Source organism: Pelmatolapia mariae, linkage group LG9 (assembly GCF_036321145.2).
Source record: "Pelmatolapia mariae isolate MD_Pm_ZW linkage group LG9, Pm_UMD_F_2, whole genome shotgun sequence".
Classification (NCBI taxonomy): domain Eukaryota; kingdom Metazoa; phylum Chordata; class Actinopteri; order Cichliformes; family Cichlidae; genus Pelmatolapia; species Pelmatolapia mariae.
Window position 1 is genome coordinate 19,121,662 of NC_086235.1, and position 26,835 is coordinate 19,148,496.

The window sequence follows — 26,835 nt, forward strand, 5'->3', positions numbered from 1 at the left end:
AGTTTCCTCTGTTTTCCACAGAGTCATCGTCACATGTATGTAATACAACAAAATGCTAAGATGACCCCCTCAGAGAAGCCTACTAAACCATGTACTCCAGGGTCCGCCATGACTCATGCTGGACACAGTTCCCATTAAGCAGTGTGTCAGCTGTCTGGGAGTGGGTCGGTGTGGAGTTCGAGGTGGGACAAGGGGAAGCATGGATATTACATTTCAAGTTCCAGAATAAAGCCCATTGCTCTACACCGAGCACCCAGTCTATAAATAAACCTCCAGTTGGAGTTCAGTTGAAGGGTCAGGACAGCTGAGGAAGTGGGCTGTCTCTGGTGTGCCTGAATACTCTTTTAAATCCTCTTTCCAGGCTAGAAACTAGAACAGCTTAGTTATAGAGGAGATACATTTTGTTTGATTTTTTTAGCCCTTGAAAGGCTCTTCATACTCCTTCTGCCAGGAACAATGGCTCTGCCTATAAACCCAGCGGACGAGCCCAGATTGTACCAGCAGACTCTACTCCAGGATGGCCTGTATGACCTGCTGGAGAATGATAAGCTGGTCGACTGTGTGCTGAAGATCAAAGACAAGGAGTTTCCCTGCCACCGGCTCGTTCTGTGCGCCTGCAGCTCATACTTCCGCTCCATCTTTCTTTCTGACCTGGACGAGAGCAAAAAGAGGGAAATTATCCTGGAGGATGTGGAGCCAGGTGTCATGGGGCTCATCGTGAAGTATCTGTACACCTCCAAGATCAATGTGACCGAGCAGAATGTCCAGGATATCTTTGCTGTCGCTAATATGTACCAGATCCCTTCAATTTTCACTGTATGTGTGTCTTTCTTACAAAAGCGCCTAAGCCTCAGCAACTGTCTGGCTATCTTCAGGCTCGGCTTGATGCTGGACTGTCCCAGATTGGCCATCTCTGCTCGAAACTATGCCTGCGAGCGCTTTCAGCTCATCTCCAGAGATGAAGAATTCCTCCAGCTGCTTCCCAGTGAGCTGGCAGCCATTTTATCAAATGACAATCTAAACGTAGAGACAGAAGAGGAGGTATTTGAAGCTTTGATGAACTGGGTGTCCCGGGACAAAGAGACCAGAGAGAAAGAGCTGCCGAATTTGTTGGACTGCATTCGTTTGCGTCTTGTCAGTGAGGACTATCTGAGAGAAAAAGTGGAGAAACACAAACTTATCTCCTCTAACCCCGAGTTGCAGCAGAAACTCCAGCTGGTTAAGGATGCCCATGCTGGGAAAATGCCAGAAGTTAAAAAAAGAAAAAGCAAGGAGGAGGAGGATGGTGGAGCAGGGAATGATGGAGAGAGTGAAGATAAAGATGATGAAGAGGGCCTTCTCCCAAGCATCCTGAATGATAATCTTCGATTTGGGATGTTTGTCAGAGACTTGATCCTGATGGTTAATGATGCTGGCGCTGTGGCCTACGACCCAACGGGGAACTACTGCTTTCTAGCATCACTTTCCACACAGATTCCCAAAAACCACGCCAGCCTGGTGACCAAGGAGAACCAGATCTTTGTGGCCGGAGGATTATTCTTTGATGAACAGAACAAGGAGGATCCACTGTGCTCATACTTCCTGCAGGTAGGAGAACGTCAAGACAAAGTTTGTAGAAAGAAAAGAGACGATGAAAAACTTCCAGTTACAGAAAAAAAGGTCTCAGGTTTTCCCCCCATTCTTAGATGCTTTGAAAAATTAAAAAACCTCAAATAAGATATTCTTTTTGTTTATGCGGTCCATATACAAATACAGTGCAATCCAAATATTTTTCTACACTGTAGTTCAGGAGGCATGAATGTAAACATTTACAAATGTTTGACTCCTGCGACCACAGTACGACCCGGTCAGTGCCGACTGGCTCGGCATGCCTCCCCTTCCTTCTCCCCGTTTTCTGTTTGGAATGGGCGAGGCTGAGAACTCCATCTTTGTTTTGGGAGGAAAGGAGCTGAAGGAGCAGGAGCACATGCTGGATTCAGTCTTGGTATACGACAGAGAGTGAGTACAGCCTTGAGTTCATGTATGAAATTTTATGGCAAAAGCACTCAGTCTGTCATCCTGAATAATTAACTTCCTCACGTGTTTTGTCATTCACAGCTCCTTTAAATGGGGCGAGTCAGAGCCGATTCCATACCCAGTTTACGGCCATACAACATTATCTCATAATGACACTGTATACGTGATTGGAGGAAAGGGAGACAACAAGTGAGTACATGCTTCAAGCAAAATATTAATGTTCATATTAAAAGCGTGACCCTAAAAGGTTTCAGGATTTAAAGAAGGAGGGTTTTTTTTCTTTATCTCAGAGGTCACTATTGTGAGTCTTTGTCCCTTTTGTAAAAAGGAGCTGTCTAAAGAAGATGTGTGCCTACGACGCCAAGCGTTTTGAATGGAAGGAGCTCGCGCCCATGAAGCACGCACGCTCCTTATGTGGAGCCACCGTTCATGAAAACAAAATATACGTGGCAGGAGGCGTCACTGACAACGGCCTGACAGACACTATGGAGGTGTATGATATCGCTACCAACAAGTGAGTTTCTTATAATCAGTAGATAAGATATATCAATGCAAACAATCCTATATTTATATTTCTTTTCTTTTACTTTATTTTTTAGTTTAGTTTGTTTCTAATTATCTGTTGTAAAGCACACAGTCAGTGTAAAGTTACAACACATCATAATAAATGTAATAAAACTGTGGCTAAATGGTTTATCTAACTGAACATCTTTCTGTGTGTGTGTTAACGCGGTGCAGGTGGTCAGACTTTGTGCCGTTTCCTCAGGAACGTAGCTCCCTGAATCTCGTGTCGTTGGCTGGTTCCCTCTACGCTGTTGGAGGTTTTACCATGATGCCTTTAGAGGACAGCGAAGAGGTTCTTCCTAAAGAGATGAACGACATCTGGAGGTAGATTGTAACAGACTTTAAAAAAAAAGTTATTTCAACTGTTAAATTGTCTTTGCACAAGTGTAATCTTAATTATATTTAGTATTTACTCAATTGTGTTAGTATTTAAAATGTTACTCAGTGAACCCAACATATAAGATGCCACCGTCCTGCTTCAGTTCATAGTGGATATATAATTACTTAAGCTTAAACGTAAATGAGGGAGATAGTTTTCCCAGGGCTCCTATGACGACTGTCTCTTAACCTCCTCAGGTATAATGAGATGGAGAAGAAGTGGAATGGGATCCTCAGAGAGATCAAGTACGCCTCAGGGGCTTCAGTTTTGGGGGTGCGACTGAATACCCTGCGTCTCACCAAGATGTAAAACTCCCTCCAGTCCCCGTTTATGAACATGAACCTGTTTAGTTCACAGTTGTTGTACCAGAGTCCAAAGAACGGTTCAGGGCCACAGACATCAATATTCAGCTCAATGTGTTCATTGTTCTCTTCCGTTTTATTTTACGCATTTGATTTTTTGCTGTAGCTTTTCTAATGATAACAAATTAATACTGTGGATTTGTTTTTTTGTTTCTTTTTGATCTATAATAATTTTATATGTCTTTCTACAAGTTTAAATCTGATTCAGACTAAAACTACAGAGTCAGTAACCTAAAGACACCTGTTGCACTGTGTGGAATAAATCAAAATATTAAAGTGTCTAAATGCGACTGGAAAATATAAGCATTTCCCAACAGATGGCAGCAAAGTTGTTATATGCGTACCTTCAAAAAAGCACTACTGGAAAACAGAAATATGACAAAATTGAATAGTAATATAAAAAACAAAACACAAACACACATCTGAATTTGCAATAATATATCTATACTGTTTAATATTGAAATGATTTCATTACGCTCTGTTGTGTTACAGACAGTAAACACTAGTCAATAATACAATAAAAGACAGAAAATACAGTCTAATGTTATTAGCACCTCTAGACACTACTGTCCTTGTACTGTTTTTAGTATTTTATCATAGCTGAACGTGACGACTACTGCCTACACATGGGCTTTGTACACCAGAGTTAACTAAGTTGTAGCGTTAACATTATAGAGAGTCAGCAAATAACAGTACACATTATGATTTCTTTAACACCGCTGCAGTATGATTAAGGGAAATGCAATGTGATGCAAATGTGAATAATACAGCTTTGAAAAGACTATGGCATTGATGCTTATGGTTACCATCACATGTAGCTTCACTCAAAAACAGGGGAAAGCCACCATAAAACATATATTAAAAAAACCCTAAACTTTCTCATGCAAAAATTACACTTGTTTCCCACTTTTAGTTCATATGGAGGCCTCAAACTGCCAAAAGGTAGCAAAAGATTCATTTTAACTTGAATTGAGGAATATTCTACATACATATATATATATATATATATATATATATATATATATATATATATATATATATATATATATATATATATATATATATATATATTAATGTAACTTTCAGTAAAACAAACACAAAGTTATTTAATTCAGTCAGGTATTCTGTGGTTTTCTCATTTTACTATTGCAGTTACTATTCGCCAAATCACGTGCTCGTTTTTCTTCACTCAGGCTTTTTGACCTATTGATGTTATATTTTCCTCTCCATGTGTTAAATTCTCATAATGCATATATAATAAATATGGATGAGTAACTTGTGGAGTAACTTAGAGCACTTTGTGGCTAGCTTAGCTGAAAACAGTGCCCACAAGCATTGTTGGCTAGCTAGGCAGCTATCATGAAACTATGCCAGCCAGCATTACATACAGTAGTGTTAATCAATCTATTCTTTTGCCAACAGGTATTCAAAAACAAAGTTTCTTAGTAATAGTCAATCTACAGTTTGCCATTTGACATCACAACAGACTGCAAAAGACTATTTTTGTGCTAGCATTTAGACTGTTATGTTAGCTTTTCAAAGTTTAACCAAGTAAATTGAAGTTTTATAAGTTTTAGATCTTGTCATTTTTTTCCACAATAGATGAATCCTTTGTCTATAAATGTAATCAAATTTGACACAATTTCTTGTTCACAATTAGTGGAAATGTGTGCGGCATTAGTGAAAACCAGGAGATAATTAGCTTCATCTCAATCAAAAAATTTAGGAACCCAACCAAATATAGACTGTTGGGACAGAAGTACTGGGCAACCTACACATTACACCTTGTGTGTGGTCAATTACTTTTGTCCATATTCGAATGGTTTCGAACAAGTGAAACCTCTTAAAATCTCATTTGTATTGCACTAACAATGCTACTTTTTGGTATCATTAGATTTGTCAATTTTGGGGCTCCATGTGTTTACCCAAACACTAACACATTTAACAGAAGAAAAATCAACTCTTTACTCAAGAACAAAAAGAAATACATTTGCTTTAAACTGTCACATACAATACTTTCTCTCCAATATCCACCATGAGTTTCAGTTTCTAAAATAAGACAGCAATATTCCCAACACTTTTCTTGAAGGTGAAGGCCACAGAATAAAATTCTTTTGGATACACACTTCATCATTAGCAGCTTTCAAAAGAAAAAAAAAAAAGAGAGAGACCTAACTTGGTAATCCCATGAGCACTCTCTGAAGTGCCACTCTCACAGTTTGCTATGTGGCAACCTTGGGTGCAATGCAGAATGCACAGTCACCGTGGTGTCTAGGCACCCACTTAATCACTGACAAACCTTCATTTAAGGACAAGGACAGGTCCACCTTTGCCTAATCTAATACAAGCCTTTGGCTGCTAGCCTTAGTAAATTAGAATTTGGCTAATCAAAATACATAGAGTCAACCTGCCTGGAATACAGGACTCCTGCATACTGTGCAACATTTCCCTTTTCATGTCTAACAATCGTAGCTTTACTGCCGTTTCACTGTAAAACACTTAAAAAAAATAAAATAAAACAGCCTGTTTAATTCATTTTTCACAATTTAGGTAATATCTGGGATAATAAATGTCCATATCTGATACATTTCCTCTTTACAACTCATTGAAGTCTTGTTCTGATGTCACAGATGGGCTTTATCTTTGCAGCTGGATTGAAGGAAGACTAGTTCACAAAAACAAACAAAGGAGGATTAACAAGTCAATTTAGAGTTTTATACCCAAATTCCTCTGGTTACTGTGTCCTCCACTTTATACTATATTTGATACAATGTGCAAGTGTTATAAAAGAAATATATTCTTAGCACAAATACACTATTTTGAGCTTTAAATATCATCAAATCATTTCAAATATGAGCAGTATGATGAATTTTGATTTCCTATCCTATGCATGCTTGGAAGCCTTTATTTAGAGCCGGTTTCTTGGTCTGATTCCACACAGGTACACTTTTGATGTCCCTTTTCTCTTTAAATTTCACTTCAGAGGACTGAACATTGCCAAGGACACATTTAGTCAATAACTGCATTTTGATAATTTCCCATATTAAGACAAGGAAGTATTTTAAGGAAAGGAAGGATCAAGGAAACTGCTACTATATCTGTATCTCCACTAGACTGAAGGATAAAGTGCACTAAAAGTTTTTCTCGTAATTGAAATTGGCAACTCCGTCCTTCCCTTATGTTTTCTCATGCAATGAAAAAGAATAGTCACATATTAAGTCTCTTCAACAGAGGCAAAGTGGAAACACCTAAGAGTAATTTCTCTTGATAATGGAAGTGAGCAAACAGTCAGAAACCACCTGCACTGATTGCACCCTCAAGGAAGAGTCACGGATACTTGTTAAACAGTGGGACAGTATTAAAGAGACTGACCAGAATGCAGAAACACCAGCAGAGTGACGCATAACGCAGAGTCATCCTCGGTGTGCCACATGCCACACCACAAGCAAGTAAAGTTATTCTGGGAAACAAAACTAAGGTCAGTCTCTGGGCTGACACCTGTGCAACTTACTAACCACAAACTCAGACCAACACTGGACAAAATAAAAAAGACAAAAAAAAACATCACAAAAGAATTTAATGCTGGAATTTACGATGTCTACTACCCATTTTCACTTTGTATCTGGAAACACTTGTATCTGGGGTAGCGTGGCAAACAAAACAAAAGTGCATAAATCAGTAGTATAAACTACTATACCTCCTCCTTTACCGTCAGCTACTGTCACTATCCATAATGCAAAAACATTCAAATCCCTCCATATGTAAGGCAAACACACAACCTCTAACCATGGTATCTCAATGTTGTCTCTTGGGCTAGTGCTTCTTAAAACAGGGAAGTGGGAAAAATCTCAATTTTGAGCTTTTACATGCTTCTTTCATGATAACGAGACACATACTATGAACATTAATGTACATCTAAGGGTTGGAGAGTGCAGTTTACCGAGTTGCCACAAGAGAGCAACAGCACTAAACAATCAGCCTACCAGATTAAATCTTAACTGGCATGTTTTGTATATATATATATATATATATATATATATATATATATATATATATATATATATATATATTGTGCAATTCTTGTTGTTATTGTTTACATAGGGCTAAATACATATTCTGCATTTTTATAGACATATGCACTGTCTTTAGATTCGTCTACACATTAATCAAGGAGTTTTATTCACTGTATGGTCACGAATGACAATAAAGTTTAATTTGACTTTGACAGTGTTGGCCATTACCTCCTCACAGTGCTCCAAATGTCTCATTTCTAGCTCACTTCCAATCCTGGAGTTCACTGTAATCACAGCCAGAATATTGTTCAGTTACATTAAATTCAAGAGCTCTACACTTTTAAATCATTTAAAGGGCAGTCTCAAACAGGACTCTGTACAAAAGCAGCAAACCAAAATACAAAACAGGTATCGGACACATGAAGAAAAACACAAAGTGTACCATTATTAAATTACGTCTGACGTGGCCCTAACGGTTTAACCGTGGAAATTGAAGAAATACATAGGGGGTGAGCTTAGACATAAGACTACATGAAGGTGCTTAATTTTTTTTTTTATATAAAACAGCTTATTACATTTACAAAAGCATGTCCACAAATTCCAACTTTCCGTAGTACCAGCCAGGACACATTTTGGGGCACATTCAACTGACTCTCCGAATGTAAACATGAGGAATAAATCACAAGGAAGAAGCACATCTTAACAATATTTACAGGTTAATGCCACACTACAATTAGGCTATAAGTAGATAAAGTGAGCGGGAGCAGAATGATGTATTAGTGCGTATTCAGAGACCGATACGAATACAAAATCGACTGAAGTGTCAAACAAGAGTTCTTATTTTAATTTTCAAATAGGAGTTACATGAAGTGATTGGCACCACTCTTAAATTGATTTGATATAAACCGAGGATAGTGACACTCTCCCAGTCAGGAAAACCAACAACTAGTCTGCTAACTTAACCTTTGGGGAAAACTGACAGTATTTTGACGCTTCCAGCACATCTAGGCGACGGCTTCCTAAAGGCTGACTAAATGATAAAAGACGAAGGTTCTGAAACTGCATTTTGGCATATGCTTTCTTTCTTGGGAATTGGTGACTACTGGAAGAAAACCAGAATGATTCTGGTACCGAAAGCCTCGTCACTTGCCTACAGATTCTGCATTTTCTGTGCAAATACTTTAACGAGCCACTTCTTTAGTTACACCTTGCTAGTTGTTGTTGGACCCCATTTGCCTTCAGAACCGCCTTAATTCTTCATGGCACAGATTCAACATTGACATGACAGCATCACACAGTTGCTGGAGATTTGTTCGCTCTACATCCATGACATGAGTCTCCTGTTGCACCACACCCCAAACGTGCTCTATTGGACCTCTGTTAAGATATGGTGACTGTGGATTTGACTACAGTAAACTCAATGTCACATTCAAGAAACGAGTCTGAGATCATTCGAATCAGCATGTTATTCTGCTGGAAGCAATGGACATGCTTAGAAGCAATACTCAGGTAGGGTGTGGTGTTTAAATGATGCTCAGTTCCTACTAAGGAGCCCAAAGTGTGCCAAGAAAATATCCACCATCCCATTACATCACCAGCACCAAAGGTAGAATGGATCCATGCTTTCATGTTCCTTATCCCTAATTCTTCCCTGCTATCCAAATGGCAAAGGTGAGCCCGTGTATCCACAGTTTCCTGTTCCTAGCTGACAGGAGTGCCACCCAGTGTGGTCTTCTGCTGCTAATATGTTAAGAGATGCTCTTCTGCACACCTTGTTAGCAGCGAGTGCTTATTTGAGTGCTATCTGCTCGAATTGCTGCTCACTTGATATTTTTATGTTATATTCTTTTTCAGACTGAAATACTATGACCAGTCCGTCTGAATCCAAAAACCATACCATGTTCAAAGTCACTCAAATCAGCTTTGTGATGCTCAGTTTGAACTTGAGCATGTTGTCTTGACCATGTCTACATGCCATGTGATGGGCTGATTAGCTCTTTGCATGAATGACCAATTTACTGGTGTAGCTAATGAAGTGGCCAGTGAGTGTACAGATGAAATTCGCCGCAAAAATCACAAGTAAAATATCTTAAATTCGTACAAAAAAATTACAATTTCTGGTCACTATGGTGTGCAGGTTAAGAAATAGTCAAGATATTTGAGTGGTACCAATTTTCTTATTCAGCTCTCAACGAGAACGCAAATAAAGATAATTCCAACCTATTCCTTTAAGCAGTTTATACTCGGATCATGATTTTTTTCTTCCAGATCTACTATGGTAGAGTTATGACACACAATAGCCAAAAGTGTACACAGAGTCAAAGCCTTTTTTCAGGGGTTTTATGCTGCGCTTCCCCAGTTTTAATTAGCTGCTACACTTTACTGTTTTAACAAAAATAAATCACTCTGTTATAATATAATTCAACACTAAGGGCTCCTTTTAGTGGCCACGTCTGATGCGCCAAAAATGTATCTCTGCCAGTACTCTTTAAGAGTTTTAATTGTTAGATTATAATTTAGTATTTATCACTTCACAACACGGATTACATCAGATTGCAATGAAATGTGGCCATTTGATTCGGCTACGTAAGCACGTTTTTGTGAACATTGCTCTCCCTACACTCATCTAACACATAGACAGGGTTTAGTTGGGAAAATAAGCAGTAAATAACAATAACAGTAACACTGAATTTCATCCTACACGTATATTGTAGGTCAGAGTACATCAGGTTTTACTAACAAGTCACAGAAAAGTGCCATAACATCTCATAGCCAGATCTCGCAGGAGACGATGCACGCCTGCTTAATGTTAGCCAAAAAAAAGCAAAAAACAAAAAAAAGATTAGAGTCGACAAATTACTCCATCTCCTGACTCGGGAAAGCTCGCATGTTGATTAGCTAAACGTTGATCTGTGGATTGTTATCTCAAGTCTCTGCCTCACATCTCAAACACGCACACACACCATCACGAACACCACACGCTGCATTGCACGGCCGACTCTCCACGCGCCACGACTTCTCCTTAAGTCCTTAGAAAAAAATAAAAATAAATGACGTAACGTGCCACGAATTACACACTATTCACAATAATAAAAACGAAGACGGTTAGGAGTACACTTTAAATATCACTGGAGTTAAATGTAAGGTGCAGGATCGATTATAAATGCTGAATTACATTACTTAACTATAGCAGGTGAGCTAACAGGATTTGGTTATTGGCAACGCCATATACATGTATACGCTCAAAGACAAATCAGCATTTGGTTATTGCTGGGTCTGACCAGAACCGCTCGCTACATCTTGGCCGAGAACAAAAAATAAATCATTTCTTCTCGTTACCACGTGGTTCTCCCTCGACTCATGACCCCAGTATGAGTGGAGATTTAGGAAGCGCTTCCTCCCATTTCGTAAAAGATGCTACAATCAATACATTGTGCAAGGCTCTGGAGAGAGGCGGGTTGTCAGAAAAAATCTCAAATGAAACCAGGACACATCTGTGAAATTTATGAGTCGAAAAGTAACGGTGAAACGTCCTACTGGACTCTGAGGTTATCTATTGTATTCAACAGAGTAAAAAATTATTATTTATTACTGTGGTAGCTGTATGTGTGTGTGTTCTTTGTTCTTTTTTTTCTCCTTTTTTTCTTTTTTTGACGAGGCCTCCATGTAGCATTTTTTTCTGTTCTTCCCCTCTGTGTAAATGTCACTGAGGCGCATCACTCTCCCTCTGCAGGAGTCCTCTTAAAAGCTCAAAGAAAAACAATAAAACAAAAAGTAACAAAGTGCTTTCAATGCTACAGAGATTTGTTAGTTGTTGGAGTTCATCCTACCAGCAGAAAACAGTGGAGGCGGCGGGGGTAAATGCGGGGTGGGAGGCAGCCCCCCCATGGAGTGCAGCAGGGGGAGGGACAGCTGGGTGCCGTGGAGGGGGTGGGGGCTAGAGGCAGCAGCGGGTGTAGTCACGGACGTGGCAGGGAGTGCCGTGCCCAGCTGGGCCTGACCGGAAGAGTCCGCAGCGGGTGGCGCCAAGGGCCGGTCGAGGCCCAGGGGGTCACCGTTGCCGTCGGGAACCATGGGGTTGGTGACGCGGAAGCACTTCTCCCTGTGGGCCTTGAGCATGTTTGAGAAGCGGAAACGCTGGCCGCACACCTCACACGGGTATGGCTTTTCTCCGGTGTGGGTGCGGCGGTGGCGCTTCATGTTGGGCCGGCTCGTGAAGCTCTTCCCACAGATTTCACAGATGTACGGCTTTTCTCCTGCAAAACGGGAGACACAAAAGACGCCTGCTCGATACGTTTTCAACATGCATCGTTAAGTTTAATGCCACAGAATCAGTGTTTTTATATTCGCCATACATCAAATGACTCTGACGTGGAGGGCGGCTGGTTGCAGTAACTCTGCAGTTCTCCTCTGACCTTTTCAGTATCTTTCAGAACAGAGTTTTGATTTATGGCCTGTGACTTGACTGTTTTAATTCACTCTGAATGCTCTCCACCAGAATCTCTTCCAGCTGTGGCAGGCAGCTGTTTCCAGTAAAAGAACTCTAACAGTCCAATTGATGTTACCTGCACGGCAACAAACGGATAAAAGATAAAAACAATCAAGCAGCTAAAGAGTCACGCGTTTCTCTCAGCAGTTTTGTTAAAGAGCAAAGCTGAGTTAAATCAAAAGAATACACGGAGGCCACAAAAACTCCAACATGAACTATAATAGTGCTTCACATCTGCTGTGTGTGCAAATAAGCTTTGCAAAGACACAAAGGTGTCAGTGTTTGCAGCTCTGCAATATTTTCTTTTTTAAATGCTCCTTTAAAATAAATGTTGCTCCGCTCTGAAGCAACCAAAAGAAAGTGACTCACCAGTGTGTGTTTTCATGTGTTCATCGAAGTACTGTTTCATGTTGAAGTCCTTTCCGCACCACTGGCACATGAACTGCTTGTGTCCGATGTGGATGCTCATATGGGAGCGGAGCTGGTATTTGTACTGGAAGCGCTCGCTGCAGTTCTGAAACGGTGCACAGGAAACAGTTTTACACAAAGTCATTTTACAGCTGGTTGTCAAAGATGGACTTGACAGGTTGTACTTCAGTCATTGTGGAGAAAAAGCAGAACTCGTCTATGGTGTTTTCAACAAAACACACTGGGACTGACTTGAGCGAGGCTGTAAAATGTACTACCAAATCAAAACTAACCTTTTTTTAACCTTCCTGTGAACCTATTAGACATGGCGCTCAGTTTTCATTCATAAAAAAAGTTGATATTTTTTAAAAATATGCTTTCTTGCAAAGGGTTAAACAAGTAGATTTTAATACCACTCTCACGTCTGTATGGTGAACGTTAGACATAATCAGCAGCCAGTTGGGACCTCTATCATCAAGGACTGATCTAATCGAGTAGCATTTTCCCCATTTTCTGTCTTTATGCTCAGCCAACCTAAACTAATTTATGATGTCACTGTAAGCACCCAGCGAACGCTTCAGTATTGAATAACTACCTGCTGGTGGTCCTTTGTCACAGTCTTGTTTAAAAAAAACCTCCCAAATTGAACTTGAACAGACATTCTTTCATTGAAATAATTTCATCTATACTTCTCACTTCTTAAGAGACGCTCTAACTAGATCTATGTGTGTTCTTTTTAAACGACCAGTGTTTTTTAATCGAGACCGGCACATCTGGACATCTGACTCTGGTTTACTTGATCTCAACCTGTGAATTTCTCAGATTTAAATGACACTCCTAGCGCCAATAATTTTAAATATCTTTAAATCTACCTCATCACTCAAGTAAAGTGGAGAGCTGCAGTGTATAAAAGGAGCTCAAACCTCACACTTGAAGGGTTTCTCTCCTGAGTGCTGTAGAGAGTGAACCTTCAGGGACATGCTGCGCTTGAATGATTTCCCACACGTTTCACAGGTGAATGGCATGTCCTTCGTATGGGCTACACAAAGGCACAAACACAGAGCATGCTTAGTTTGTGTGATTCAATACTGAGCCACTCATGACTGAAATTAAACTAAAGCATTTAAGGAACAACACTGAGGTTATTTTTTACTAAATAAATGCTGAGGGCAAAGGGTCCATTTCATCTTTTTCTTCCATCTTAAGTCTGAATATGACTATCCAATCTCTCCTATACTAGAAAGTGGCTAATTAGGACCATATTATTAATAGTCCTTGGATAATAGGAACTCCTTAAATTGCAGTAGCATAGAGTGAGGTAAGCCCATCTGGGAAGTAAGATGCTTATCTCTCCAGAAAATGGAAAAGGAAAGCAACACCCAAAACAAATCCTGCCAAACAATCAGTGGGATGTGGAAAAAGGAAGCCTAAAGAAACACACGGGAACAAAGTGATCAACCAGGATAGTTGATTTTACTGTCACTCACCGACCATGTGCTTCCTGACATGGGCCATCGTGTAAAACTTCTTCTCACAGATCTCGCAGGAGAACTTCTTCTCGGCGTAGCCATGGACGATCTTGTTGTGCTCGTGCAACGACCACAGCTTCTTGAAGGCTTTGCCACAGGTCACACACTTGAAGAAACAAGAGAGCGAGCGTGGAATGATTACTGGAATTTACTTGGGGATGAGATATTAAAGAGATTGTGATCTGGAACAGTCTTTACAAATACAATCCAGGTGTGTGTGGGTTTATACAGACACTTGAGCATGCACTGTAGCAAAAAAGCAATTAGAGTCACTAGATTAAAGAAGCAAATGATCTTCAAAACCACAGCAGGAGTCCAGCTGCTCGGTGCCGAGGGGTAATAGTGGAGGTAGTGAGACATATCAGAACTGATTATTACTGACTGCCATTTGACTGAGTTACTGACTCCAACTGGTTTTAGTGATTGCAATTATGCATATATTAATTAGAAACAAAATAACAATTATGCATTAAAAGACAGTTTATTTTATTTTCTATAAAACAACTTCCTAAAATAAAACTGATATCAGAACAGGTAGCACTGCTAGGACCTAAAGGAACAGTTCTGGTGTGAAGTGAGGGCTGTCCTACAAAAAAGACAAAGATCAGGTATAATAACCACAAACAAAAGTCATTTTTAGTTTAACTGATTCAAACAACACATAGGTTTGGCTTCACACCTTTAGCTAAGCCTTAATTTATTAAAAATAGTGTCTTTTAGATTTTTTTTTTTACCCATGTAGTGTTTGCAAAACATAACTTGACAACTGTAGCTAGCACTGCCAGGAAGTAACAAGTTTTAAGGTTAGTTATTGGTGTTACATCCCGCTTTACTTACGTGTTTAGTTTTCCAAGCTCCAATCTGATGGGCAAGCACCTTTGCTAGCTTGTTGGCTGAGCTTATATAGGTAGATTCCTTGTTTATGTGTCCTTCCCTGCCTTTCTCTCTGTCCACTCTGCAGCACCTTTGAGGTCACTTGTACCACTTTTTCATCCTATTGACTTATCTTCTCAATTAACTTTAATGTATTTGAGCTAGACCTAGCATAATAATGGGGGCTTGTCCGGGATCGGACACCTGGACTGCCCAAAACAATTCTCATAGATCTATATTATGTTAGCTGAAAGACATAGTCCCCAAGCATATAAGTTATACAATGATTATGGTTTAATCGTACCTGGATGCTTTTCTCACAGTCAGTCTGTTGATGCAGCAGCAGCTCGCTCTCTAGCAGGAAGCGTTTTCCGCAGTTATTGCAGATTTGCATGCGGTTGTGAGTGACGTTCATGTGTTTTTCTAGGTACCAGCGATTGTTGAAGATGCGAGGACACTTTTTACATGGGTAATGTTGCTTCTCCTCCAGCCTCACTTTTTGGCCCAGGCCCTCCAGGTCCAGCGCCCTCTTCCCACCCTGCCGCTGGTTGGCCAGCGTGGCTTCTGCAAGCGTCTGCCGCAGAGAGGCAGTGGTACCAGCCATAGCCAAGGCTCTGGTGCCCCGACGAGGTCGATCCATCATGGCTGGCTGCTCCAAGCCTGGAATGTTGAGGGTGTTTTCCTCTTCTTCTTCATCCTCCTCCTCATCTTCCTCTTCACTACTTTGCCCCAATATGTCACCCCTCTTCAAATCTTCCACATCCTCTTCTCCATCTGCATCATCGTTCTCCACTTCATTATCTTCATCGCACTCTGAATCTTGCTGGTTGTTACGGCAGCGGCCAAACATGGTGGAAGTCTCTGTAGAAGTGGCCGATTTGCCCTCTGATCCCTTTGAGACGTTAAGAGTCTGGTTATTAAGGTTGACTTCGACGATGATCTGATCTCTGTTGAAGGAGGCGTGGCCATCTGCTGTCTTTGACTCCTCTCCATTTCCTTCCACTTTACACAAACCAGCCACACCTGTGCCGGCCCCGCTTCCCGAGCCTTCTTCCTTCTGGTAGTACTGCTTTGCCTGAGAAGCCGTCTTGCCTGTCTCTTCTACTCTGACAGAAAAAGGGCTGTTTCCTTCTCTCGTGTACACCCTGCCGAGCTCTGACTCCTGTTTGATCTCGCGGTACATCTGGCTGGGGGGCATCGCTACAGAAGCCGGCTCACTGCTGGCATGCCCTTCTTGATTGGCCATATCTGTGCAGGTGGTTCTCAGCGAGTGGCTGCTGATAAGGTCGTGACAGGAGGCTGCGATGTCGCTCATCTGAAGGAGGGTAGCGGCGTTGAGCACGTCGCGGACAGTGCGGCTGCTCACCAGCAGTTTGGAGGTGTAAATGAAGTTGAGGATTTGCTGAAGGCCCTGAGAGGTCAGGGCATCCAGCGACAGGTCCACCCGCCGCAGCTGTTTGCTTTGGGCAAAAAGCGAGTGGAAGAAAGGGCTGTAAGCTGCCAGCACACCCTTGTGGGCCGGAAAGGTGCTGTGCTGACGCACAAGAACAATGTCAACGTCACACAGGTCAGGCTGGAAGAGGCGCTGCTCATTCAGCCTGTCCATCAAACAGGTAAAGTGCAGAGCCACATCCTCCACTAGAGAGAACTCAGCAGAGGGGAAGTCTGTGGTTTTCTCCACTATGAGCTGTAAGAGAAAGTGAAAGGAAGAAGTGAGACAGAAAAATGTGTCATAATCATTCAAAAGCCAATAAATATTATAGTAAAGAAGCTCTTTAAACTTCACCATCGAAACTACCACGACAGTGTCCCCTTCAGTTACTGTTCTGGAGCTTTTCATCATAATACATTACCTTAATCTGAGCGAGCCTGCTCAGTTAACATACAATTGTGGATTTAAGCCAAGAAGGACAAGTCCTTCAAGTGCCCAGGTTTCCTTATGTAAATATGCTGAGTTGTGTTCGCTAAGGTAACTTTAGAAAGGCTGCTGGATTGCTCAGTGGTGTGGAGAAACCCCGTGAGGCCTCTGTAACTTGGGCTGGCTCAATAGGGATTTGTGTTTTCATAAAACCTCCTTTGACAGACGGTTTCTCCTTTTAGAGGATCAATACGAGCATCTCCTCACCCGCAGAACTCAAAGTCAATCATTAATGGGATCGTTTAAAACTCAAGGTTGAGACAGTTTTTGAAATGTAGCTATAGGTCACTTCTTAATTGTATTATCAGTTCATTGGGTGCATTTTCTTATTGAGTTGTAAAAACATATACAAACACAGAGGGCAAATGATCTGAGCAGATAAATGCTCTTGTATTTGGTACTGGTAGATGTTTTAAACGTAGATAAACCATAATAAATGGACGTTTTTGGCCAAATGATCTCTCGCAAAATAAGAAGAAATGTAACAAGAGCTACAATTATGCTGAAATAAACTTTTATGTTTTTACTGTGACGTATGGCACAAATTCACCCACTGCATCTAAGAAGCAAGACACAAGTCAGTGAAAAATCAAAAGGTGCAACACTCAGCGCTCTGTGCAAGGTCCTCAACTTCCCAAGGTGGGTTTATTTTAGCACAGGAAGGGCAGGGTTTCGATCCAGACGGGATGTGAGTGGGGACAGAGCAGCAAACACCGCACACACACTCTAACACACACGGATATGTGATGTGCATCCATGCACAGACAGCAGAAATGCGCACACACACAGCCGAACACAACAAACACAAACAGAGTGTCTGGCCTCTTCTGCAAGGACTGACTGCTCTGTGCATTGGTATTCAATGCCATTTCCCCCCTATTAGCCGGCTCTCTCAGCACACCCACTCACAACACTGTCCCAGAGGAATGACGAATTATGCACACGACAAAACACGTCCGGAGAAATAATTAGGGAAACCATGCTGAATAAATACTAACTAACCCTCCGAACAATTAATGGAAATTATAATTCAGGGCACCTTTTGAAGGTAGAATAGGATAAGTATTGATACAAGCCTTGTTTTGGTTAACACACTGCCAGAGATGATACAGCGGCACACCCTAATTACACATCTACACCTCTTATTTTTGAGTATTTTCAGCTGCATGTGCAGGGCGAAACATGTAACAAAGAAAAGAAGGAAATACATTTTATTCATAATGCATTTCATTGTCAGACAATAATAACTATGGTATTTAAGTAACAGACAGACTTTGAATGGGCATGAATCACACTTCATGTCTCCTACAATGTTTGTGCGTCTCCTTTATTGTAAAAATAAATCTAAGTACTTTGTTTTCCTTGCTTCACGACATATTTTATTCCTAAGATCATTGAAAATGACTTTTCATTGTGCAGCCTGAAAAATGGATTTGCATTGGGGCCTAACCTTGAAAATCTGCTCTGTTTGAAGAATTCAATTATGGAGTGTTAGATTTATTCATAGTTTTGAGCTGCTAAATTGGACTCTGAGCTAGAGGAGAGGAGATCGGGTTATCTCTCTCCATGCAAGGCTACAGACATCGCCCAAGGGCAAAACGCAGCAGCCTTAATCAGATCAAGTATAAGTTGCAGACTGGAAGTTATGCTCCTATGGTGATAATGATCTGCTTCTTCTTCTGGGATTCAAACAGGACAATACAGTCAAAGATTAAATTCTAGAAGATGAGCACCAATACATTCAAATGCATCCACGACTGAAAATAAAAGAACCAACAGCATGTTCTAATTTAAAGATTGCATTTATTCTCTATAACTATATTTTGAATTATAAGGCAGAACATACCGTTTTCCACTCTGACTCACAAAAGCAAGATTCTAAATGAGCATACGACCGCTCAGGTTTGTTACCTAGAATGTGCACTTGCTTAAAAATGTTGAATGAGATATTATGGACTAATGTGTGCATTTATATGTGCATTTTATTTATACTTACACTCATCTGGCTAAAAATGTGGCCGTCAGTATAGCAGAAGACCAAGCTACTCTTTTAAGGTCTGGTCCATCTTTAAGTAGCCTCCAAATGTACATTTAAGGTTTGATTGTACCGCCAGTGCAATAAAAACACACACAATGCAACATGATCAGGCATGGATTGACCTCCCCAGAGCTCTGATCTCAACATTGTTGAAGCAGTGTGGGATCATTTTGACAGAAATCAGAAGAAAAGGTAGCCAACAGAAGAAGAAGAGCTTAGAAAGCTGTCAGTAAAAATCTGAATGAGTTCATTCCTGGAACTACTCAAAGAAATGACAACAAAGATTCCCTAACAGAGTTCAGGCTGTGTTGAAGAATAAAGGAAATGCTGATTCACCATCTCTGTTTTCTTTAAGCACTGAGCTGCTGCACATTTACAACACCTCCTCAACTTCCTATCATACTTCTATTAGTAATAAAAGGAAACCTTAACAGCAGTAATTATGGCAGCAGGTCAGCCCAGGTGGGAGGTAACAAGGCACCATGGAGATTTGTTTCACCGCTTTCATAACCGTTAATCCCAAAACAAAACACTAGAAAGTCAAAAAGAGATCCTAGCCAACTCAAGGAGTTGGTATTGTTATGTTACTGCTTGAGTAATTTCATGTTTCAGATGTTAGTAAAATGTGCCACCCTGTGGCCCCTTTAAGTTGATATTTTATGACAGTAGAAGAAGAGTTAAACAGGAAGTGGATGTTTTCTTGCTATGCTGTTTCAAGATGGCCACGCCACATTCATGTCTTTCTTTTGGGTGTTTGTTAAAGCATTGTCTGTAAGTATTTAATGGTAAAAGGCAATGAGACACTCCAAGTGTTGTCTTTATGTGTGATGGATCACAGTTAACAAGTTTTCAATGTGCTATTCATATGCAAATGAGATCGCCATTTCATATGCTAATTAGCGGTGCTAGTCGTCATGCTAGCTTCTCAAATGCATTGTTAGGTCATTGGTTAAGGCTGTATGTTGTTGTTAACAGTACAAATGAGTAATGTACATTTCCACATATGCTTATTGTTACAGTTTCACAAAATGAAAGAACCAGTAAACTTCAAAAGATCTCATCTATTGTCTGGAGTTCCTGGGTTCATGTTTAGCTGTTTGGATAGCTAGTCAGACTTCTAGCGAGGCCATTTACAGTGAAAAGACAGCACCACGGCAAGCATCAAAGCTACAGAAGCCACTGCGTGGAGCTACGACCATCCTATTAAGCTAAGTAAAGTATAAGGACGGACGCAAAGTACAACAAATCCAAAATGTCTGAAAGTAAATCCTTCAAAACCGAGACAGAGTCAGTCCGTTCCCACAAACCACCATCAAAAGCAGGCTCGTCAGCTAGCATCGAACTGCTCAGAGCAAAAGCAAAGGCTGAAGCTGCTCAAGCAAGAGCCTCATATGCAAAGAGAGAAATAGAAATTAAAGTTGAGCAAGCACGCTTACAAGCTACTCTCGATGCACTGAGAGCAGAACAAGAGAAAGAAGCTGCCATAGCAGAAGCTAATTCTTTAGAAGCTGGTCTACTTGAATTAGGCTTCGAAACACGCAGTGTAGCTTATGGGTCATCCCTATCTGAGAACAAAGAAAAACACACTGCGCAGTATGTTTTGGAACAAACAGCTATCAATGCAGCAGAATCAACAGCCCCAGTAAAGACTGAATACAACGACCCCGCACCTGCCTTTGAAGAAATCGCTGCAAAAAAGGGAATCAAAACAAACTGTGCTGCTGCTCATAACGAACTGTACAAGCCCCTATCCACCAGCTACAAAGAGTTTACCCCTCTTGTTCAGACACCATATAAATCCAGTTGTGCTCACAATGAACATGCCCCGAGCCAACCGACTTACGACCTTGCCAAATATCTAGCCCGCAGCCAGCTCATTACTACAGGCCTTACCAGCTTTGATGACCAGCCCATGAATTACTGGGCATGGAAATCATCTTTCAAAACCGCAATTGCAGGGTTAGACCTTTCACCAGGAGAAGAGCTGGATTTGCTGGTGCGCTACCTTGGTAAAGATTCAGCTAAACAAGCCAAACAAATGAGAGCTGTCAATATCAGATGCCCTGAAGTTGGTTTAGCTATGACTTGGGACAGACTTGAAGAAGTATATGGCTCCCCAGAAGCTGTAGAGCAAGCTCTCTTTCAAAAGGTCGACAGCTTCCCTAGAATCACACTTAAAGAGCCTTATAAACTCCGTGATCTTGCCGACCTAATGTTAGAGCTAGAGGCAGCTAAGCTGGATGGTTACTTACCTGGCTTGTCCTACTTAGACACATCAAGAGGGATCCAAGCAATAGTCGAAAAATTACCGTACAATCTACAAGAAAAGTGGATGAATATTGGCTCAAAGTACAAGCACGATTATGGCGTCAGCTTTCCCCCCTTTACTGTGTTTGTCAACTTCATTCGCACTGAAGCCAGAACACGAACTGACCCTAGCTTCAGCGTTCGCAGCCCTAACCAACCCATGACAACAGAACGAAGACACATGTATGAAAGGTTCCCCAAAGAGCCCATATCTGTTCACAAAACTCAACTACAGGACAAGGCAGATACAGAAAGAACCAAATGTGCTGTAAATCCAAATAAACAGTGCCCAATTCACAACAAGCCTCATCCTCTGAAAAGGTGCAGAGGGTTCAGAGAGAAACCCTTGGAAGAGCGCAAACAGATTCTCAAAAAATTAAACGTCTGTTTTCGCTGCTGCTCATCTACTGACCATTTAGCCAAGAACTGTGAATCAGAAATCACGTGCACTGAGTGTGACAGCAAAAATCACATTTCTGCCCTCCACCCAGGTCCAGCACCACGGGAGTCTAAATCGCCCCCTTCCCCACAGCAAGGCGGGGAGAGTGACAAAGCAGACACCCAAGAAGTCACGTCTCGGTGTACTGAGGTGTGTGGAGAAGGAGTGAGTGCCAGAGAATGTTCAAAAATCACACTAGTGAATGTATACCCTGCTGGACACAGAGAGCAAACAAAGAAAATGTATGCAATCTTGGACGATCAGAGCAATCGATCGCTGGCGCGTTCCCAGTTCTTTGATGTTTTTCAGATCCAAGGAGAGAGTCGCCCATACATGTTAAAGACATGTGCCGGACTCACAGGAGTATCAGGAAGAAGTGCTTCTGGCTTTGTAGTAGAGTCAGTGAATGGGAACGCAAGTCTTCCTCTGCCAACACTCCTTGAATGTAACGACATTCCAGATAACCGCTCTGAGATACCAACTCCAGAAGCTGCCCATCACCATGCCCATCTACGACAGATTGCTAACTTGATCCCGCCATTAGACCCAAACGCCGACATACTACTACTGCTGGGACGAGACATGCTTCGAGTCCACAAAGTCCGGGAGCAAATCAACGGCCCAGACGACGCCCCATTTGCTCAGAGACTCGACATGGGTTGGGTCGTGGTAGGGGATGTCTGTCTTGATGGAGTGCACAGACCCCCACACGTGAACAGTTATAAGACTTTCATACTGGAGAACGGCCGTGCAAGCCATTTTCAGCCATGCAGCAGTCAAATAACTGTTAAAGAGACATTCACAAAAGCCCCTGAGCTTAGTCACAGCCCCTCAAGCCTTCATGTGTCAGGATGTAATGTGGACAGCATTGGTCAGCAGGTTTTCACACGCACAGCAGATGACCACAGACTTGCACCATCACTCGAGGATATGCAGTTTCTCCAAATAATGGACTCAGAGTTCTATCAGGGCAGTGACAATAGCTGGGTTGGTCCTCTGCCTTTCCGATCGCCACGACAACGGCTCCCGAACAACAGACAACTGGCCTACGATCGCCTTATGTCACTCCGGCGCACTCTTGAAAAACGACCTGAAATGAAAACACACTTTCTGGAGTTTATGGCGAACATGCTTACCAGAGGACATGCTGAAGTGGCACCAGCTCTCAGTCAGAACCAGGAATGCTGGTACCTCCCTTTGTTTGGAGTTTACCATCCGAAGAAACCTGCCAAAATTAGGGTCGTGTTCGACTCAAGCGCCCCATATGAAGGAGTCTCTCTCAACGACGTGTTGCTAACAGGCCCCGACCTCAACAACAGTCTTGTTGGGGTGCTCATAAGATTCAGAAAGGAGCAGGTGGCCATAACGGCGGACATTGAACACATGTTCCACTGTTTTGTTGTCAAAGAGAGCCACAGAGACTTTCTCCGCTTCTTGTGGTACAAAGATAACGACATGTCATCTGAAGTTATAGAGTATCGCATGCGGGTGCACATTTTTGGGAACAGTCCCTCCCCTTCTGTCGCCATATATGGGTTGAAGAAAGCAGCAGCGACTGGTGAGCCAGATTTTGGGAGTGAGGTGCGGACATTCATTGAGCGGGATTTCTACGTCGATGACGCTCTCAAATCATTTCCTACTGAAGAAAGGGCTATACAAGTTCTCCAACAAGCTCAACAGGCTCTTGCTTCCTCAAATCTCAGACTACACAAAGTCATCTCCAACCGACCTACAGTCCTAGAGGCGTTTCCACCAGAAGACAGAGCAAAAAATATTGGAAACTTGGACCTGTGCGCTCAAGACTCGCCAGTGCAACGCAGTTTAGGGCTGCTGTGGAATGTTAACACGGACACCTTCACATTCAAAGTTGACAACGAGCAAAAGGCCTTCACGCGCAGAGGTGTCCTCTCTACTGTCAATAGTCTCTACGACCCCCTAGGGTTTCTCGCTCCAATCACAATTCAAGGCAGGCTGATTCTGAGAGAACTTACCAGCTTGACGGATGACTGGGATGCAACACTCCCAGACAACATGAAAGCAGAGTGGAGCATTTGGAAGGACTCACTTCGAGATTTGGAAGGTCTCCAAATACCACGCCCCTACACTTCTCTCTCTACATCTGGCGCTCAAACCAAAACACTTTGTGTCTTCGCTGATGCATCCGTGAAAGCCATTGCAGCTGTCGCTTACATCAAACTGTCTACTTCAAACAAAACTGAAATTGGCTTTGTGTTTGGGAAAACAAAGCTAGCTCCTCAAGCCGGCCTCACCATTCCAAGGCTAGAGTTATGTGCCGCAGTGCTTGCAGTTGAAGTTGCGGAGCTGATAGTAGCGGAAATAGACATCACTTTTGACGACATTGAGTACTATACTGACAGTAAAGTCGTGCTAGGCTACATCCACAATCAGTCACGAAGATTTTATGTGTACGTGCATAACAGGGTCCAACGCATCCTCCAATCAACATGCTTCAACCAGTGGAAACATGTTCCATCCGAACTCAACCCAGCAGATTATGGGTCCCGCTCTGTTGCAGCAGCGCAACTGAGCAGCACAACATGGTTTAAAGGGCCGGCCTTTCTCCTCAAACCGTCTGCACAGCCACAATCTCCAGTCACGTTTGACCTTGTGGATCCCGCCCTTGATACAGAAATACGTCCGCTGGTGGCAACAAATCTGACACAAGCCACAAAGTCAACAGTAAGTTCACCTCATTTTGAGAAGTTTTCCAACTACAGTCCTCTCCTCAGAGCAGTTGCCCGCTTGATCCACATTGCTCGTTCCTTTGGTCAATCCAACCAAGCATCCAGCTGTCGTGGTTGGCATCTCTGCCAACCCACGGTGGAAGAATTGGAAAATGCGAAGGTTTGCATCATGAAGAGTGTTCAGAGTGAGTGCTACAAAAAGGAAATAAAGTGTATTCAGGAAGGAATCACGATTCCCCCCTCAAGCAGTCTCTGGAAACTGCATCCTATTCTAGATAGTAATGGACTCTTAAGAGTTGGAGGCCGGATCATACAATCTGAACTGGGCATCGACACCACTCACCCTCTCATCATCCCTGCCCGACACCACTTGGGAACGCTCTTAATACGGCACTATCACAAGACTGTGAAACACCAAGGAAGACATTTCACAGAAGGTGCCATTAGAGCTGCAGGTTTCTGGATGGTAGGGGCCAAAAGGGCTATCAGCACAGTGCTTTTTAAGTGTGTCACATGCAAGAAATTGAGAGGAAAAGCGGAATGTCAACAAATGGGAAACTTACCATCTGAACGAATGCAAGTTGCACCCCCCTTCACATATGTGGGTGTAGACGTTTTCGGGCCATGGGACATTGTAACCCGGCGCACGAGAGGAGGACAAGCTAGCTCTAAAAGGTGGGCCGTGATGTTCTCATGTCTGTCGACAAGAGCAGTCCATATCGAGTTGATCGAATCAATGAGCACAGACAGCTTCATAAATGCCTTAAGGCGGCTTTTTGCAATCAGAGGCCCAGCAAGACAACTAAGATCGGATTGCGGTACGAACTTTATTGGCGCCTCTCGTGAACTGAAAATGGACGGATCAAACACGTCAGTCAAGGATGTCGAAGGCTACCTAAGCAAACAAAACTGTTCATGGATCTTCAACCCGCCACATGCATCCCATATGGGCGGTGCCTGGGAGCGAATGATCGGGATTGCCAGGCGTATCCTTGACTCTATGTTACAGGACTGCAAAAAAGCACTACTAACACATGAACTGTTGTCGACATTCATGGCAGAAGTCTGCGCCATCATAAATGCTCGCCCTCTGATTCCTGTGTCCACCGATCCTGAGTCACCTCTCATCCTCACTCCATCAATGCTGCTCACGATGAAACCAGACTCAGCAACGCCACCCCCTGGTGACTTTGGAAAGGGGATACTTCTGAAAGAACAATGGAGAAGAGTACAAAGTCTCGCTGACATGTTCTGGTCCAAATGGAGACGGGAATACCTTCATACTCTTCAGTTGCGACACAAATGGCAGGACAAGAAACAAAGTCTCAAGGAAGGGGACATCGTTCTGCTCAAAGATATTCAGGTGAAGAGGAGCGATTGGCCCATGTGCATCATAACCAAGACTTTCCCAGGGAAAGATGGACTTGTCAGGAAAGTCGAAGTAACTACTTCTCACTCAGGCAATAAGAAGACTTTCTCTCGTCCTGTAACAGAAGTAGTTTTGCTGCTGTCCCCCGAAAGGTTTAGTGACTGACAATTTAATGTGGGATTGTTATAATCCCAGGCGGGGAGTGTTATGTTACTGCTTGAGTAATTTCATGTTTCAGATGTTAGTAAAATGTGCCACCCTGTGGCCCCTTTAAGTTGATATTTTATGACAGTAGAAGAAGAGTTAAACAGGAAGTGGATGTTTTCTTGCTATGCTGTTTCAAGATGGCCACGCCACATTCATGTCTTTCTTTTGGGTGTTTGTTAAAGCATTGTCTGTAAGTATTTAATGGTAAAAGGCAATGAGACACTCCAAGTGTTGTCTTTATGTGTGATGGATCACAGTTAACAAGTTTTCAATGTGCTATTCATATGCAAATGAGATCGCCATTTCATATGCTAATTAGCGGTGCTAGTCGTCATGCTAGCTTCTCAAATGCATTGTTAGGTCATTGGTTAAGGCTGTATGTTGTTGTTAACAGTACAAATGAGTAATGTACATTTCCACATATGCTTATTGTTACAGTTTCACAAAATGAAAGAACCAGTAAACTTCAAAAGATCTCATCTATTGTCTGGAGTTCCTGGGTTCATGTTTAGCTGTTTGGATAGCTAGTCAGACTTCTAGCGAGGCCATTTACAGGTATAATTTACCTAGCTAGCTACTAGTGATAAAGTCTTTCATCTGTAGTAACTGGTTGTGCATAACTTCATCATTCTGCAGGTGGATGTCTACATGTTTTATTAATAGATGACAGAGAGGTTTAAATTGGTGAACAAATCCATTATTTTCATCTTGACAGACGCTTTTAAATTATTTAATCCATCTGCAAACAGCTGTAGTTACGACACGGCTGCCGTGGATGTCACACCGTGTGTCAAAGACAAAGTTATCTTGTCACATTTCAACACACTGTATCCAAACAAATTCACTGAGTGCTTTGAATTGAAAGACTCATCTGACTCCCCTGATCCCTGTCTGCCATTAGCTCCCTCGCTCACCCCCCTTTTCTCTCCGTCTCACTCCTTTCCTTGGAAATGTCAGTGAGAGAGCTTGTTTGCTGTCATTAGAGAGAGTGCCACCTTTAACCAGCCTCTCAGTCAGATGTCTCCCAATACATTATTCATATGTGGCCTGACCTGCGAAAAACACACCGCCAGGGGGATTTACTGACGCGCCCAACACGAGGCGTCATTTAAACCGGCTTCAATCAAAGCTCTGCGCACCCTTTACACGCAGCTTATTTCATCTTCTGCCAAACACAACAATCTGAGAGGATCCTTTTGCACTGTAGAGGTCTTTGCAC

The 26,835-nt window shown here is 42.2% G+C and overlaps 2 protein-coding genes across 2 annotated transcripts in view; one reads left to right on the top strand and one right to left on the bottom strand.

Annotated features, from left to right (window-relative positions):
* The first annotated feature begins 450 nt into the window (after positions 1 to 450).
* On the top strand, positions 451 to 3,319 carry klhl40b (kelch-like family member 40b). Its single transcript, XM_063483596.1, has 6 exons — positions 451 to 1,587; positions 1,838 to 1,998; positions 2,098 to 2,205; positions 2,345 to 2,530; positions 2,755 to 2,904; positions 3,157 to 3,319. Exons 1-6 carry the CDS (start codon positions 457 to 459, stop codon positions 3,266 to 3,268), a joined length of 1,848 nt encoding a protein of 615 aa, XP_063339666.1. The 5' UTR covers positions 451 to 456; the 3' UTR covers positions 3,269 to 3,319.
* A 4,079-nt stretch (positions 3,320 to 7,398) lies between these two features.
* The window catches only part of zbtb47b (zinc finger and BTB domain containing 47b), a 35,195-nt gene continuing 15,758 nt past the window's right edge, over positions 7,399 to 26,835 (bottom strand). Inside the window, exons 2-6 of the mRNA XM_063483585.1 lie at positions 14,938 to 16,320; positions 13,719 to 13,866; positions 13,155 to 13,270; positions 12,193 to 12,337; positions 7,399 to 11,590 (exon numbers count right to left, since the gene is read on the bottom strand). Of these exons, the coding sequence (XP_063339655.1) occupies positions 11,142 to 11,590; positions 12,193 to 12,337; positions 13,155 to 13,270; positions 13,719 to 13,866; positions 14,938 to 16,320 (2,241 nt within the window). The 3' untranslated portion in view covers positions 7,399 to 11,141. The remainder of the gene's footprint in view (positions 11,591 to 12,192; positions 12,338 to 13,154; positions 13,271 to 13,718; positions 13,867 to 14,937; positions 16,321 to 26,835) is intronic.